Here is an 18,007-nt window from a genome sequence, read left to right on the forward strand (position 1 = left end):
CCTTGTGCTGCTAAAGTCCAGGGAGTAGACTTGGACGCACGTGTCTCACCTTAGGAAGGTACCCAACCCTGACGAGGCCTGCACACAGCCTGACAAAAATGGCAGCAGGAAGCTTCTGCAGGGACAGCTTCCCCAAAATGACCAGGTTGAGCCTGTGCCTCTCTTTTTCTTACTACTAACTCTTACTCGTTTACCTTTCCTAATCTACCGTGAAACGGGAAAACTTTTCCAGTTGTTGGGTCTGTCCTCAAGAGCGGAGATCTGCCCAAAACAATGACATCTTTGTTTCACCACCTACAGGTTTGAGCACCTGGTTTAAGCTGATCGTGTGGACTGTTTGTTACATTGTTTTAATTCTGTTCCCTATTGTTACTGTTCAGTTCTGTTCACCTCTGCTGGTTAACTCAGGACACCAGCTGCTTCCAGATTCACCCGCCTTCCCTCTGGTGGGAGAGAGGACAGACATCGGAAGTCCTCTGGGATGGCGAGGGACATAGGGCTGCTGACATCAGAAGACTGGACTGTTGATCAGAGATACTTTCTTTTGGAGGAAGAGCGGGATCGAAAGGGGGGAGATGGTACAATTTTGACAGCGACAGAGTCCGTCGCATGGACCTAGGCCCTGGGGAACGTCCTTGCACTCCCGGTCACTGCCCTACGTTTACTCCCCACCGCTGTGCCTGGGGCAGGCACTCCCCTTAACTTCATCCTCCTGGTCCCGGTCCCATTCAGTGTGTGCGCATGTGGCTTGCCCATGAGCTGGACTGCCACCCTTTCCTTGCCCCAGAAACTCCTTTTGGGGGCAGGATACCTAGTGATTCTGTTTTTCCAGTTGACAGAGTACATATCAGTACATGTATCCCCTAGTGAACACGTGCCAAACTTGTATTTTGATCCATGCATGGGGAACTATTAGAATGACAAAGTTGCTTCAAAGGGGAATGCAGGCAACTGCCTTGGACACGTTGCCAGTGAAAAAGACGGTGGGGTGGGGGGAGGGGGGAACTCTTGGGGTGAAATTGATACATTAAATAGAAAACCGGGTAAGATTCTGCCCCTAGCAGAGGTCATTTGCATTTTCACAGGAAGACATAATTTGCATCAGCGGTAAGAACCAGAAATCCCCCCCCCCAAAAAAGCAAACCAAACAAACCCAGAAAATCCCCCAAACCCCACACATTTGCATCTCTATTATACAGCAAGGTTTGCCGCTCAGTTTTCTGCAAGTTAACTTTGACTCTTAAAAGAGTAGTGACCTGCTCTGATGGTAAAGAGTCAGAGTTGCTAGAGTCTCAAGCCCCTCGGGGGCTTCTCTGAAGGCGCCTTGCCATAAGGAGGGCCGCACGCGTCTCTTCGGCTTTACTGGCCTGTTCTGGTTCTAACTGGTACCGTCTGGTGGTGCGTGCGGCGCAGTCATCAGACGAGATCACGCACTGATGGCCGGGAAGTGTTTGGGACCCGCCGCAGAGGCCTCTAGTTTCCCGACCCCACTCCTTCCGACTGCGCTCACGGGCGGGTCCTCCTCATCCCCGACCCTGCGGGTCTGTGCACCGAGCGCTCTGTATCTTAGCTGTGTGAGCGACTGTCTCCCCCCTTGGACTCCGCCCGAGGTTTTCTTCCGTCCCCTGCACGCCCCCGCGGTAGCTCAGGCTGTGGCACATCCTCCAAGTTCAGTAAATGCCGGTTGAATAACGGCAGACACGAGGTGGGATCTGAGCCACGGTGTGAAAAGGCACCTGGTGGGCGCGAGGTGGTGGGGGCGGGAAGGCGGGTCGGCAGAGGCGAAGGACACCGCACACTCCGCCGCGGGGGGCGGGGATGGGGGGGACTTCAACGTGGGGCGGCTTTTGGCGGAGTCCAGGACAGGAGTAGAAAGCCCTGACCACAGCGAGAGGCGAGGTGCCGGCAGCCTCCTGTGGGCAGTCGGCCCCCCACTCCCCGTCCTTGGGCTGTCCTTGCCGTCACGTGAGGGTGGATGCATGGACCCTCGGTTCGCAGGAATCAGACGGCGAGGGAAGAACCGGGAGGCACCGAGTGCAAGAAGGAGCAGTGGGTTCAGCGGCAGCCACCTGCCTGCAGAACCTCGCGGAGACTCTGATCCTTTGAAAAGAGGCTTCCCGGGTCTATTCGGTGGTGACAGGACGGCCCCCTCCCCGCCGGAGGAGACCCCTGGCAGCCCCTCTGCCACTGGAGGGACCCAGTGGCCCCTTTCCGGGTCCCGGCCCAGCCGCCGAGCGCCCCCGCCGCGCTCCAGGTGTCCGCGGGCGCGCGCCCCAGCGCGTTCCGGCCGAGGGCGGGGCACGGGGCGGAGCGCGACGAGGGCGGCTGGGTCCCAGCTCCCCGCCCGCCGCCCAGCGCCCGCTGCCCGGCCTGTGGCCCAGCGCGGGGTACGTGCGACGCGAGCGCCAGGCGCGCCCGGAGACGACGCGGAGCCATGAGCCGCCTGGCCCTGAGCGCGGCGGCGCTGCTGCTGGCGCTGCTGCTGGCGCTGCTGCTGGAGGTAGGCGCCGGGCCGGGCCGGGGCTGCGCCGCCGGGGCGCCAACCCGAGCAGCCCCGGCAGCGCTAACAATGCGGGCGGGGGCCGAGCGGGGACGCCCCGGGAGACCCTCTGCGAGAACCCGAGAGGTCGGGCGGCCGAGCGCCGCGCCCCCCGGTCCTGCATTTGTCCCGGTGCTGGAGCGTGTAGGGACCCCGGTGACAGGGAGGCTCCCCCGGCCTCTCGGCGGCGCCTCGGCGCTTTCCCGTCTGTCCCCACCCAACCCCGCCCCAACCCCGAAGGGTGCTCATTTCTCTAGCGTCCAGCGCCTGCCTTGGGAGACCTAGGAGAGACCTTTCCGCGCCACACTTCCCCGGTCCCCTCCCGTGAGGGGACCCGGGTCCCGTGGAGGGGGTCGTGGGGGAGGGGGGGGTCCTGGGCGCGGCGCAGGCGCACAGAGTCGGGGTGGGTGGGCCGCGGGAGGGTCGCGGTGCGAGCGCGGAGGTGTAGTTGTGAGAAAATGTCACGGGGTGCTAGGAAATAGCGGGGAGCGGCCGGAGGGGACATTCCTGCCGGTGCGGACGACGCGCAGGGGCTTCGGCTGCGCGAGCAACGTCCCCGGGAGCAGCTGCGGTGGGGATGCAGCTGGAGCCCAGAGGGAGGCTGGAGGCTGGAAGCGCCTGGCGACCGCAGCCCTCCTGGGAGCCCGGCTGTCCCGGGCTGCAAGTGGCAGCCTCGGGTGGGGGTGGGGTGGGGTGGGCACGCCCTTGCTGAAGCGGGTTCTTTCACACGCGAGCTAGTGGCATTCTTGTGTGTCGAGTTTGAACGAGGGCTCCGTCCACTCTCTGCTCTCGACTTCCTTATTTTGGTTGAGATTTGCATTAAATTAATGAAGTCAAGGTAAATGGATATTGCGTAACTTACTTCTCTCTGTCCGTTCTCTTTTAGAGGGTTGTGAAACTCTGTAATAGTTGGGAGTTAGTACTGGAAACCACGACTTGGTTTTCTCAATTTATTAAGAAATAAATGTTACAAGACGTTGGGAGGGGACGTCTCCCTTCTCCTGAAAGGGAAATTGATGTAAAAGTTTCTTGCCCCAGGCGGTGCCATAGCAAAGACGTTGTGTTTGTGTTCATGATAATGCCCCAGCTTGGTATTGTAAGGTCTTTGTGCAGTGCCTCCTCACTCGCGTTCTTTCCGTTTGTTCAGATGTGTATTTATTTACTTACTTATTTATCCATCCTCACCGGAGGACACACTCATTGATTTTTAGAGAGAGGAGAAGGGAGGGAAAGAGAGGGAGAGAAACAGTGATGTGAGAAAGAAACATTATTGATTGACTCTGGAAGGCGCCGCAACTGGGGACCAAATTGCAAGACAGGCATGTGCCTTGACCGGGAATCGAACCTTCAACCTTTCGGTATATGGGACGACACTCCAATCAGCTGAGCCACACTGGTCAGGAATGTTCAGAATTTGAAAACCTTTGGAATAACTTCCTCTCCATGAATCACCCACCGGACATAACGGAGAAAGGAATCCAAGACCAGTATTTATCGCAGAAGACATGCATCCGAACCTACCCATGCAATGCCCACCCCCGCCCCCTTTAAAAGTCACGCTGGATGAAAATACCCAGCATTCTTTTCGTTCTACTTCTGCTGGTCATCAGTGTGTGTGGCACTGTGCCCGGGGGGTAGCCTCGCCTGCTTCAGGGACACAATTCTTTCCAAAATAGCAGTTTTGTTGCATAGGGATTTTTCATCTTTGTGGACAGTTCAAATCCCGTCTGCAAGGTTCGCAGGTCTTAAAAGCAGACCTCTCTCAACACTAAACCTAAATGACTGAGCCGATGCTTTCGCCAAGCCAAGCAACTAGCTGACTGGTAATGTTTGCTTTCAGTGGGCTGGTGTGGCAGAGCCCACTTGCCACAACTGTTATCCTAAGGTGTCTCTGAAAGGAATTCTGGAGATTTCTTTATAATTCATCACGTGGAATTTTATACCTGAGATCTACATCTAAACACCTCAGGTTGAGTTTCTGTTACATTGGTTGCTCCGAGTTTCATCTGAAAGATGTTGTTCTCAGAACACCTTGGATGCCTGTGAAGCCCTGAATCACACACACACAGATGTGCCGTTGCAGGTGCTCAGTGCGTGGGGATGCAAGGAGCTCCTGCGCCTCTGAGGGCGTAAAACGGGAGATACTTGATGGCGTCCGACAGCCAGCTGCAACCTGGGATGCTCGTCTTTGTCTCTTTGTTCTGCCTGAGCTGGTTTCACTGTAGCCGCTAGTTGCTCATAAACCACCTGGAATGAGGGGGCCCAGGAGACAGCGGCTATTCCGCCCTGGCCCCCCTGCACCCCGCACCTAGCTGGTAGCACTTTGGGCCACAATTGAGGGGACCTAAAGGCTGTCTGGGGAAGGCCTGTCTCGCCCCGCTTCATCCCTTTAAAGGAATTCACATACCTGTTAGACGAAAGGAGTGCACATGTATAGTTTTTTACTTAGCAAACACTTTAGAGTGCTTATTCCCTCCCAGGCATTGTTCTGAACATTTAACAAACATCAGCTCCTGGCGGTTACATTTCTTCCTGTTTTTATTTCACGTGGGAGCTGTGAATGGACTCGTCCCGCGGGTCCCTCACTGCCGGTAAGAGCGGGGGCTGGAACGTGAGCCAGGCTGGGGGTCTGCCCCGTGGGGGAGCTGCCGCTCCCCGCCCCCCCCACCCCCCGCCCCGCCGCAGGCACAGTGTGGACAGAACGGGACGCAGTTTGCACGTCACACTTCTGGAGGCTGGTGGTGACCCTGGGTGGTGGTCATCCCCTCCCGCCGGGGAGCCAACAGCTTGGCCTTTTGCAGCTCAGTTGCTCGTCCTCGGGGGCCCACAGAATTGGGCGCCCAGCGTAGGACTCTTTGGAGGTCACCGGGGGGCTGTGGGTCAGAGTGCCCGCAGGCTTGCACGGGCCGTGGACCGTGGCTGCATCCCATTCTCCTCCTGAAGCCCAGGCAGGGCCTGAATGGGAATGGCCGCTGACCGTGCCCGCCCTCCCGAGGGACGGTGCCTGGAGCTCGTTGCGGAGATGCCCTGTCCTTGTGTAAACTCGGAGTGTCCTGTGGTTGGCAGGAGAAGCCCGTGAGGGCCCTCGGGTCCTCTCTCCGCTCCCCCAGCCACTCTGTGCCCGCTGCTTGGGCCCCCGGCACTGGCCGGAGAAAGGGGGCTCCCAGAGCCCCTCAGGGTCATCAGGCCCTAGGCTTCTGCCCTGCAGCCGACCTGCGAGGCCCCAGGCCAGCGGCTCCTAGAGGCACAGGCGGCGTAACTCCCAGCGCCTCCCCTTGGCCGCAGCGGCTCCTCAGCAACAGGAGGAAAAAGAGCTTTCAGACCTGCCGACCCGTCAGTGGAGCCTGGGGAGTAATGAGGCCCTAGGCGCAGGCGCCTCCCGTGGGCTTTGAGTGCACTGTGTTCTAGCTACTGCCACTGCAGCCTCCTTCTAGAGGTAGGTTGTGGATGCTTTTGCATTCGACTTAGCTGGTTTTATAAAATAAGATTTGTGCATGTCTTTAAATTTTTTTTCCTTCTGTTGATTCCAGAGAGAGGGGAAGGGAGGGAGAAAGAGAGGGAGAGACACATCAATGTGAGAAACATCGATCGGTTGCCTTCCCCTTGCCCCTGACCTGGGACTGAACCCGCAACCCAGGCATGTGTCCTGGCTGGGAATCGAACCAGTGACCTCCTGCCCTGCAGAGGGACGCCTCACCGACTGAGCCACACCGGTCAGGGCAGCTCTAAGGGCTCTTTCCTTACTGAAGTGCGCCCAGGAATGTGTACTACAGTACTTAGTGTAAAATTCCCCAGTGCAGGGGCTGGGGTTGCTGTGCCCCTTCACGGGGGATGAACTCCGCTTGGTTATTTTATGCAAGGACTGGCGTCCGTATCTTCTTGCTTCTCCCTGGATCTAGGGACCCTTAAGCAAGGCCACCGTGTGTTCCAAAGCTGTTCTGGTGAAAAAACAGACCTTTCCCGGTATAGAAAAAAGTGTGCTCTTAGAGAGGGGTGGAAAGTGAGCATGATGTTGTAACACTGGAGAAAGTAAGAGGGTTACTGAGTATTTTTATCAATACTCAGTATCCCCCTGGATATGTTGACACCCAGGAGCCTTGAAATCAGAACCGAGTCCTCTGCCAGAGGGACTTCTTTCCGTCGCGTGCCACGTGCTTTCCGCCCCCGGAGCCCCGGTGACCGCGGCAGCCCCTGCCTCCCAGTTTTCTGAAATACACCGTCTCAAGCCTCCGGCTCTTCGGAGCTTTGAGAATCTGGGCGACCTGCAATCGGAATGCAGAAGAGGAGTGTGGGGAGTTTATCTCTGGAAGCTGCGGGGGCGGGGCCGGGTGCCGGCTGAGGAGAGGTGACAGTGCTGAAGGAGCGGTCGGAGGGACGCTGCTCCGAAGCGGGGAGCCTGCCCCCAGGTGTTTGTGCGGCGGCCCGGGGCCCAGACGCGCCGCTCTCGGGCTCTGCCTGCCTTTGGCCTCCACGGCTCTAGGAGCGCACGGCTTAGGCCAGTGGCCGCCGAGCTACCTAGCCATGGACGGCAAGTCACTCCCTGGTTCTCTTTCGTTGCGGAGGCTGCTCAAGTGCCACCCTCGCCACGAGCCGATCTTGACCACCCTGTGTGAAATTCCGGTCCTGGCTGGTGTGGCTCAGTGGGTTGAGCGCTGGCCTGCGAACCGAAAGGTTCTCAGTTTGATTCCCGGTCAGGGTCCAGGCCTGGTTGCGGGCCAGGTCCCCAGCTGGGGGTGAGGGAGAGGCAACCGATTGGTGTTTCTCTTGTACATAGATGTTTCTCTCTCTCTCTTCCCCTCTCTCTAAAATAAATAAATGTATGAACAAAAATTTTAAAAAGTCCATCCCAGTTCCCCTCCCAGCCCCGCTGCTCCAACCAGCCAGTTCCCTCCCGGTTCTGTCTCTTACCTTCACAATATGATGGGAGTTACTTCCCCCCATCTAAGCATTAGAGGGGCAAAGGGCTTGCCCCATGTCGTTCCCTGAAAGGCCCTCTCCCCTCCTAGAACAGCGCCTGAGTCAGGGGAGGACCCAGCAAACGCCGGGCTGGGCGGAAAGATCGTGGCCCAGGGCCCTGGGGGAGGAGGGCGGCGCGCGGTTAGCATGCTCTCGATGGGGCGCGCCTGGGCTAGGCCTGGGGGGGCAGCTCCCGTGATGGGAACACGTCTCCAGACACAGCCCCGACTTTTGGACAGTTGTTCACATTTGCTGTTCTGCTGAGGAGAAATGACTGTTTTTACGGGGTGTGAGTGAGCATATGTGTGCCCAGGCACGCGCTCGTGTTGGGGGTGGAGGAGGAGGGACTGCGGTGACAGGCAGGAGGGCAGTGTGTCCCGTGAGCGGCCACTGTGTGGGGGGGCGGAGGCGAGTGTCTGTGTTTGAGCCCCCGTTTGCCTCCTTGGTTTCTTTAAGGGAAAGACTGCAACCCGAACCAGCGTCGTCAGGCCTAGACCGACAATCTGACTGCCCTGTGTTTCACAGTAGGTGCCTCGGAGTTTGCAGCCCCACCCAGTAAGCTTGTCCTAGGGCCTCTGCCGCAGGTAAACGCCCCGCGGCCGCCCCGGCGAGCCTCTGACTTCCCTCGCCCAGCGAGCAGGCCCCGCGCAAAGGGTTTCCTGGTGAGAAGTCCATCCGCCGCCCTGACACCTCCCCTGTCCAACTCCCCTGACTTCTGGGAAAGTAGAAGTGAAAACACTTCCCCATTACGTTCTGCGGGACCGATTGCTAGAGACTACGCTGGGAGCTGTCCCCAAACCCCTCCTTTTGGGAAAAAAAAATTCTTCAATCCCCAAATTACAAGGAGCCGGTCCACCAGCTCGCGCTCGCTTCCAGCAAAGCCTCCCTGCCGTCTCAGGCGGAGACCCACGAGGAGGCTACGGGACGCAATTAACTCGCATGCCTGTACCGTTCGCTCCCCGAGTGGTTCCAAGTTTAATTTATTTTAGGAAGATTGACGATTGTAATTATGTTGTCCAGGCTTTGTCCTGTTTCCTGCAGCAACAACAGGGAAACCCAGGCAGAAAGCTCCACCCCGACCTCACCCTGAGCGGGGCAAGGCCTGCCCACCCTCCCTAGGGGGAGCGAGCGGGCTGTCGCTGGCCTTTCGCAGCCAGCAGTGCGCCCAGCGGACCGTCCAGGGTGTACTGTCCGGGAGGTCCTGCGTCTCGTCTCCTGAGTCCTCTCTCGCCTGCCTGGGCCAGCAGCCTCTTGGGAGAGCAGGGCTGCCCCGGCTGCCTTTGCTCTCCCTCCTGTGCGTGGAGGCCTTGCTCAGGGATGTGCAGATTGGACCTGACTTCGGAAGGAGGAGGGATACAGGACCCGGGGGCTTCCTGGGTGTTTGGAGGTGGTGTAAAGGGGCAGCAAACGGGGGACTTTGGAGCCGGACAGACCTGTGTTTTCAGCTGATTCCAGCATTCTCTCTTTGGTCACGTCACTTGGCTCCCCGGAGTTCGTTTGTGGCACCGGGGCGGTCATGCCTGTCTGGTGGGAGATGCGTGCTCTCAGAGGGCCCGTGAGTGTGGCGGTTCGCCACAGGATAAATGTCCCATGCTGCACTGCCAGCCTTCAGATGCGTCGCAGGGACAGGCATTGACACAGGGGCGGGAAGGAGCAGGCAGCTGCGGCCCCTCCCTAGAGGCAGAGCGCTGAGAAGAGGCAATCCCACCGCGCTGGGATGAGAGGCTTGTGGTGAGGAGCTTTTGGCATCAGCCAGCTTGTATCTGCTCTCTCGCTGTGGTGTCTAAATCCCAAAGGTGCTTGTGTTTGTTCCTGTCATCAGTCCTTTAGTGCACGGGTTCCCAACCCCTGGGCCGCTGCGGACTGGTATCTGTCCGTGGCTTGTTAGGAACCAGGCCGCCCGTGAAGCTCACCTGAGCTCTGCTTCCTGTCTCCGTGGAAGCACTGCTCCCTGGAGCCAGATAGGTTGGGGACGGCCGCTTTAGTGGCCTGCCTTGCCGTGGGACGCGTGCCGAGCCAGCAGACCACACAGACCTCGACCGGGGTGGTCCCAGGCCCCCCTCGCCCCCCTTTCCCTAGTTCCTAACCTGCCTCCCAGCACGGCCCCTCCCCTCCCCGCCCTTTGCCAACTCAACACCTCTTTCGTATTTGTTCAGCTGTCATTGTGACCTCCAAAGTGTTTCAGTGTGCCCCGCTGCTGTATGAATGGCTTGGTGACCCTGCCCTGCTCAACGTGTCCTCAGGAGGAATGAGTCAGACCTTCCCCTGTGTTTGGGCAGTTGGACATTGGCTTGAGTGGGAGAGTGGGCCTCGGAGATGCGCCTTGCGGAGCGCTCGGACCTCGAGTTGGGCCCTGAGCACGTGCCGTGCTGGGAATTTCACCCGCACAGGTTTTAATGGAGGGCGTGCCGGCTGTCAACGCGGGTGCCGGGGTCGCGGGTCCCAGCCTCCCAGGGCATGGCTTGGATCCACGTGAAAACTTCCATGGGCTCTGGAAGTGATTGGACTCTAGCGAGCTTGGCAGGTGGGTGTTAGTTCCCGCAGCCTCCTGCCAACTGTGATGGCAGCCGCAGGCTGGGTGCTTGATCGGAACGACGCGGGGGCAGAACGCCGCTCTGACTGGTGGGTGAGGGCGCCCGGGCTGAGCAGCGGGGCGTGGTGCCTTCTGTCCATAATTTGCCAACCAAACGGGGTACCGGGAGTTTCTGTGCTAGAACCTGCTGTTCCCTCCTCTGGAATGGCCTCTCTCCCTGACGTTCCCATCTCATTTCAGGCACAGCCTACCCCCGGAAGCCTGTCCTGATTCCCCTAGCCAGCGTCCTCTCTGACTTCCAAGTGTTGCATTCCAGCCCTGGCTGGTGTGGCTCAGTGGATCGAGCGCTGGTCTGTGAACCACAGGGTCGCTGGTTTGATTCCCAGTTAGGGCACCTGCCTGTGTTGCTGGCCACTTCCCCAGTAGGGGGTGTGTGAGAGGCAACCGCATACTGATGTTTATTCTCCCTCTCTTTCTCCCTCCCTTCCCCTCTATCTAAAATAAATAAATAAAATCTTTAAAAAGAAGTTGCCTTCTAATTGGGGAATAAGCGGAAAGTAGAGACATACCCAGAGAAGCAGAGATGTGGCGCTCATAATTCACCACTCAGAGCCACTAGCAAGTTCCTAAAGCTGCAGCTAAACTCTGCTCAAGGGGGAGCCAGAAACATCCTGGCACAGCTGTTATTAATACGTGGACACAGATGGACTTTCCTTCCTCCTTGAAGTTTTCTCCCCCTCATTTGCATATTGGAACTACCCAGTCCCCGGGGACCTAGCCAGGGCCCTTCATTTGCATGAAAGAACCGCACCCGAGGTCTTGCCCTTAGGCACCTGCCTGTCTTTGTTCTCCCTGCCGTGCAGCTGGGTGTCTGCCGGAACCCACCTCTCCCAGGCTGCTGGGCCCTTTGCTCAAATGTAGAGTAAATGATTTTCATTCTGATTTACTATCTGAAATTAATTTTGGCCGAAAGATGTTTCACAAAAAGAGCTGGACGTCTAGATTTCCCTGTAACGTTTCCTCATCTTAAAGCTATTGTGAGCCAAAAAACCCACGCCTGTGGCTGGCTGGTCAGAGCTGACCGTTCTTGACTCGGCCTCCAGTGAGGGCTTGAGGGATTGGTGTACTTGCTTCTGTGTGTTCGGAGATCTCTGTAAAGGTCTCTTCCTGCTGTTTCGCAAATTGACGTGATTCTGTAACTGCCAAGAAGCTGACAAGGTTTATTGGTAGAAAGAGACTTAAGTTTAAATGACAGATCCCTAGTCTTAAACGTCACAGAAGAGCATGACTTCACTATAAAATTGGCCAAAACGTCCGGCCAAGCCTCAGTGTTTACATGGCATCGCTGTTAAAAAAAGAGCCAGGGAGGTCACCTATCTGCCGCCCTCAAACTCCTCCCTCCTGATGGCCGGGAAGTCATCTGGGGCACCCCCGGGAGTCTGTGTCTTCCTCTCCAGCCTCAGATATGGGACAGGGTATGACCTGGGTGTTAGTGGCCTTAGGTGACGTCCTTGGAATACCATCGAACCTGCCACTACTTCCTAGAAGCGCGTGCATCCTCACAGCTGACCCGGAGCGGCTCACTTCCAGCTCAGTGGGCTGCGAGGTGCCCGGCCGGCTGCCGCATTGGCAGTTGGCGTTATGTGGGACCACGGAGCACCGCTCCTTCCTCACGCTGCTCTCCGTGCTGAGCTGCCTCTGCTTTTGCCAGTTCATTCATCAGCACACCAGAGTGGCCCGGAGACACTCCTGCCCGCAGTGTGCCGGGGAGACAGTCTGGCGGCAGCTTTCAGGTGTCCGTGGCTTCTGTCGGCCTCGGGAACAAGGCCGTGACCCTGCAGCGTGGTCTGCAGGCCACGTGCTACCTGCAGCTCCACGGCGGCCTCTTCTCCACCATCCACGTCTGCTCTCAGCGGCCTGACTTCAGGTTTTCGTTGTCGCTCTGTTCGGGGCGCCATACATTTGTCATCCGCTTGGCATTTTGGAATAACTTCATATTTGTTGAAAAGTTGCTGAGCTAATAACAGAGTTCCTGTATACCTCTTAGTTTACACTAATTTAACATATATCGCCATGGGGCATTTGCTAAAAAAGAAACCTACATCGATACATCACTAGTAATTAGCCTTCAGGCTTTGTTTGAATTTCAGCGGATTTTCCTACTGATGCCACTTTCTGTGCCAGGACCCGATCCCGGATACCGCGTTGAATTCATGTTTACAGTACTTCAGGCTGCGAAAACTTCCTGCTTCCTGTTGCGCTGCCTTTGTCTTTCTCTAAGCGTTCTCTTTGCACAATCACTCGCAACTTTGTGAGTTCCCTGGGAAGGACTGTATATGCCTTGGTGGACCAATTCCTAAACACAGAGCCTTAACTGCCCCCACCCTTCCCCAGGAGCAGATCTGTTAGCTTAGAAGGCAGGCGACCTAAAACAGACGCAGGTGGGACACTTCTCGGGAGCCTAGGGACCCGGTCAGGACAGGTGGCCTTCAGGCACAGCTGCTCTGTCCCTGCGCGCTGTTGGAGGTGTGAACGGTGTGACCGCAAGCTGGCACTCCCACTGCCGTCCTGTCCTTTGTTTCTCAGGTCTCCACATCCAGGGTGTGATCATGCCTACGCATATCTCTGGGGTGGATTCATTTGCGCACAGGGGGCCGGGAAGGGGGAGCAGGAAAGAATAAACTCCCTCCCCAGCCTGGGCCCTTCGGTGGTGCCCAAGCCTGACACCGGCTGGCTTTGTGCTGTTTTGTGTTCGTGGCGGGGCCCTGGGAGAGGCAGCCCAGGACAGGGCTGTGAACTCTTCAGGGTGAGGAATGACAGAATCACAGTGACGCTGGCGGCTGTCCCTGAATGTCCCGTGGTCTAACCAAGCTCGTGACACACGGTCATTGCTCTTCGGCTTGGTGGGTGGGCTGGGGGAGAAGCAGCCTCTTCAGCAAACAGCCCTGGGCCAGTCAAACTCAAGGGCAGACTGGGAGTTCATTTATTTTATGAGCTGAATGAAATTTGTTGCCTTGCCAGGGAATGCAGCCAAACACGTACACTGTTATTTCTGTGAGAAAAGGGTCCTAGATTCCAAATCACCAATTTAGATACAGACTTTGGAGATATGCTCTGTTTCTAAGTTCGGATATATCTATGTTAATTCATTAGTGTTCTTTTCAGCTGCTACTGCATCACATGACGGGCTGCGTATGCCCAGCGTTATGTAATATGGATATATAAAACATTTATCCCTTATTGATCCCAAGAAGGAGAATCCTACCAGAAGGGACTCCTTGTGGTTAGTTGGGCTCAAGTTCCAAACCAGCGTCTAGCAGCCACTGCTGGCGCAGGCCCCTTGCGCGCCCTGCGTTTCAGGGATAAGTCACAGGGCTGCGGTCCCCTGCGCTGTGCTCCTTCTAAGTCAACCCTTCTCAGAAAGCGCGTGGGATCGAAGTTGGACCAATAGGACTGAGACTTTCCCTGCCCAATCGGAACTGTGTGGCTGTATCCTCATGGGGGTGTCTTCGTGACCAATCAGAGCAGCGTTTTTCCCTGACCAATCAGGATGGTGCTTTTGGGGCCAATCATATTGTGAGACCCTTATTTGGGCAAATAATGGCCCAATCGAAATGGGCCAGCCGGACCAGGGGTGGGAACTCTAGTCTCTGTAAGTCAGGCTCACGGCCGCTTCGGTGAGCGCACTTGCAGTTGTCACGGGGTGCTGCGTCCTCGGCTGCGGTGTGATCACGACGCCAGAGCTGAGCTTCAGCGCCGCGGCCTTCTCGGCAGGGACGCTGTCCCGCAGCCCAGCCGTTGCACCATTGAGCTGTGTTCACAGAATCAAGCCTGTCCCCTCCCTGCTCCTCCAAATTGGGGACTTCTTTTGGTGTTGAATAGATGGCAGCAGCCTTCAGTTGACCCCCTGGTGTTCTCTGCAGTTGGTTTAGCAACCATTCATGGAGTCCACCAACAGCCACCGCTGTCCTGGGACCGCGGCTGGAAGGTGGAATGCCCGAGGACCTCTGTCCTCAAGACCTCACTGTCTGTGCGGGAGGAACGTGAGCTCCCTCCAAGGCGGGGCCTGTGTGGGCTGCGGCTCTTGCTCCTGGAAGACCCGGTTGTCCAGCCGGGAATTACTCAGAGCCTGTGCTTCCCTTCCTTTTGGCCTCACCTTCGGCCACTGCACAGATCATTAGTTTTGCTGTTAGGACAGACGGGGAGAGGGCGGAAGAGGGAGAAACTGAATTCAGTTATTTGAAGCCTTGTAAAGAGGCGAATACCAAGTGAGGTAGCGTTCTTAAATTACCTGAGGATTCCATCGATGCTGACCTGCTACCTATTGTCATAGACAATGGATAATGGAGTTGATGGTTTTAATTTTTTGAGCAAAATGAATGCCTGGTCATGGTTTAAAGACGTGTAAAGCAGAGGGAGTGACCCCCTCATCACCTCCCACCCTCTCTGCAGAAGGAGCTGTTGTGGTTTCTTCTGCACTGCTCTGAATTTTTAAAAAACTTATACACTCAGATACTTTGTTGAAAGTACACAGATGGGATCATATGTACACAATGTTCTGCATCTTTTTTCTTCTTTAATTTGTGACAGATATTTCTTGGAGGTGTTTCCCTAGCAGATTTCCCTTGAGAATTGCAGTGTTCTCTTGTATGAACGATCATGATTCATTAATCAGCTCTCCTTTGATGGGCATTTAGTTAGTTTCTAACTTTTTTGCTGTTAAATGCAATGCCCTGTGAAACTCTTGGGCAGGTGCCTGTCTTACACTCTGTTGCAGGTTTGCATTGACAGGTTGTTATGTTTGTCATTAAGCCACGAACGGTTACCATTTACTGTGCCTCTCAGCTGGACTGTGGATTAGTGAGGCTTTGGATTGTGTGTGACTCCTGTGTGGCTTGAGTGCAGCTTGGTAAGAAAGGCTCCTGTTTGGATTTTGAGGTGATATTTGAGTCTTACATTAGAGAAAGTCCCAAGCCTCTTGTTCCTTTCAGGGTGTTGAACTCATTTTGTGAGTCTCTGTCTTACCTCGGAAGCGAGAAATGCTTGCTTAGAGACAGTCGGAGGGATTAGCTCAGGTAGAGATGACAGCCCCGCAGGACAGCAGTGACAAGCTGTCCACACGCAGCTCGCAAAAGGGATGGCGTTCATCAAGAGCCCCTGCACCTTCCGGTCTGTGGTGATAGACGGGGCAACATTCCATGTTCTAGAAACACGCTCCCAGCCAGACGGGCCGGGAGACATGACCTGCAGTGCGGATGAGCAGGCGACGTTCTCCGCCACGTCAGCTGGTGAGGAGCAGAGTCTCTCAGCCCAGGGGTGGGGGCAGCAGGGAGGGTGGGCAGGCCGTCGGGGGTGAGGGGGGGCACTGAGCCAGGCCGGAGTCCGACCTTCGGGAGCGGCCGTGTGAGCGCTGCTGCTCGGGGCTGCTCTGTCCCCGGGGAGCGGGGGGTGCTCCCTGCCTCCTCCTTGGCTTGTGGAGAGGAGCTACGGGTGAAAGGAAGGAGGCGGGGAAAATGTGTGCGCCGAGGACCCTGAGTCATCCAGGCCTGCGTGTGGCCGAGCAATCGGCGCTCAGGACTCACTCACCAAGTGGATTTGGGGAGAGGGCCCTCCCTGGGTGGCTGGAGAGTTGGATTTCATTCAAACAGTTTGTAGTAGCTGAAGAGGGAAGAGGTGGGAACTGCTGGACGGTGGTTATTTCTTACAGGCCTGGGAAAGGGGGGCAGTGCTATTTTTTGTGCTTTTATACACATTTCTTCGAAAGTATAACCCCAGTGGGGAGGGCACTGGGCAACCTGAGGTCGGAACCCTCCTCTGTTCTTTGGCATTTTGCTCCTAGGGCTGCTGTCCTTATCAATGTCTCTGGGTATTTCTGTCCACAAAAGGCACAGAGCTGAGGTTATTTTGGATCTGTTGGCAAAGATTTAGGGCCAACTGGAAAGGTGTTTTTTTTTTTTTTTTAAATTGTACTTAAAATATGTTTGTTGATTTTAGAGAGAGAGGAAAAGAGAAACATTGATGCAAGAAGTGTTGATTCATTGCCTCCCACTCATACCCTGACTGGGGGTGGAACCCACTACCAAGGTGTGTGCCCTGACCAGGAATCGAACCTGTACAGGACGACACTCAACCCACGGAGCCACCCGGCCGGGGCAGGAGTGGTCTTTTGCCGGGTAGATCTGTTTTCCATTTGGGGGCACTGTGTGACAAGGCTGGACACAGCCGCCTGTCCCTCTTGTCAGTCATGTCCGGTGAGAGCATCACGGCAGGAATCACAGACCAGGTGTCCGCAGGGCTGAGCGGGAGACCGTTGTGGGGTGTGGCTCCGGCACTCTGTGCAACGGCGTTGGAAGCCGACTCTCCCAGATCCAGCCCTCAGGGAGCGCGTCCGAAGGTCTGGTCCCCGCTCAGTGTCTTCGCGGGACCTGGGCCCCTCACAGCACACTACACGGCTGATTGTGCCCTCAGGTGCCGGCCCGGAACAGCAGCGCCGCTGTTCCCACCTGCTGGCGCTGCCTTCAGACCCGGCCGATGACGCGTGGTCAGTCTTTAAATGAATGTGTTCCATGAGCCTTGCTGGCCGCAGCCCGCGATTCGTTTGGTGTCGTTCTGCCCTAAGGCTGCGCCTCGGAGTCTTTTCAGCAGTGAAGACCTCTCTTCTGAGCGGAAAGAGGCTGGTGGCTGGTTTGCCCCCTGGCTGGGCTTGGGGCTCCTTTGAGGTGTGGTTGTCCCTGAAGGTTGGCCTGCCAAGCCCAGTCTTCTCAGCAAAAGGGCTGCGCACCCCGGCCCCTTGTTTAGTTCTCGGAGAACCGGTAAATGACAATGCTGGGCGTTGAGAGGCCTGGTTCCTGATGACGACGCATGGAAGGGTCTCCTGGGGGAGCGGGGGAGGGCTCCTTCAGGCGGTTTCAGCCGTCATTGGCGTTTTCTCCTGGGAGCAACGGTGCCGAAGGTAGTGGGGGGCGGCTGCTCCGAGAGGTGTGGCGGACGTGCCAGGCAATGGGGACAGTGGGTCCTGCTGGCTGATGTTATCCCTTTCTTCCCCTGTGAATATATATGGACGTTTGCATTGTTAGAGTATCTATAATGCGTTTCAGATGATTGTATACAGCGAACACTTTGCATCATGTTCAACTTTCTGTATATATGGCTTTCATTGCTGATTATGTATTTGTGTCAGTCTAGCCTGCCTTCTGTATTATTTTTCACACACTTTGCTCATCTGTTACTTTTTATTTAAATCCTAGTTGGGTAATGTTCACTTTTGTTAGCCAATTATATTTCCTTAATTTAAATTTCTCTTTATTTTCACTCTCTATTTCTTTATTGGGCTGTAAGTGATCTGCTTTTTAAAGTAAAATTTAATAGAAATTTTAAAACAAAATGTTATGACTTCTATACAGAAAACTTGGAAACTAATCACCAAAATGTACAATGAAAAAAAAATCATCTCTAATGCCACCAGAAAGACAATTTATTGTTAATATTTTGTGACCTCTCTTTCCATATTATTTCTCTCTCCTACAATGGATAATATACTCTCCTAGACACATTATTTTATTGGCTTTATTTTTCTTAGCAAAATGTTTTTTCTCATACTATTATATATATTTTTTTAACAATCTGATCAGATGTATGTACTCATATGTGTTTTGGATATATTATTATTGTTAACCAAACTCATATTTTAAACATTTTGATTATTTCCAGTTATTATTTCTTAACATTTATTGACAACTGTTATTATTATTTTCTTGGCATAAGTAGGATAACCCTGTTTTGGTTCTGTACACTTTAAATGCTTTTTGCTCCACATTGAAACCTTCCCTGAGACGTTACAGTGATACTCCATACACATGAAGTGCCATATTGTTTCTCAGGCCCTCGGCAGCAGCAGATAGTAGGTTTTGATAGTTAAAGCCATACCATTATACCTTACACTTATTTGGTTACTAATGAATTTTATCTTTCAAAACAGG

At 55.3% G+C, this 18,007-nt stretch overlaps 1 protein-coding gene across 1 annotated transcript in view; it reads left to right on the plus strand.

The window, feature by feature from the left end:
- The first annotated feature begins 2,369 nt into the window (after positions 1-2,369).
- Positions 2,370-18,007, plus strand: part of VOPP1 (VOPP1 WW domain binding protein) — a 38,351-nt gene continuing 22,713 nt past the window's right edge. The window contains exon 1 of the mRNA XM_054571373.1: positions 2,370-2,500. Coding sequence (XP_054427348.1) covers positions 2,435-2,500 — 66 coding nt within the window. The 5' untranslated portion in view covers positions 2,370-2,434. The remainder of the gene's footprint in view (positions 2,501-18,007) is intronic.

Source organism: Pteronotus mesoamericanus, unplaced genomic scaffold (genome assembly GCF_021234165.1).
Source record: "Pteronotus mesoamericanus isolate MK-2021 breed Mesoamerican mustached bat unplaced genomic scaffold, CSHL_Meso_final contig_220, whole genome shotgun sequence".
NCBI lineage: Eukaryota > Metazoa > Chordata > Mammalia > Chiroptera > Mormoopidae > Pteronotus > Pteronotus mesoamericanus.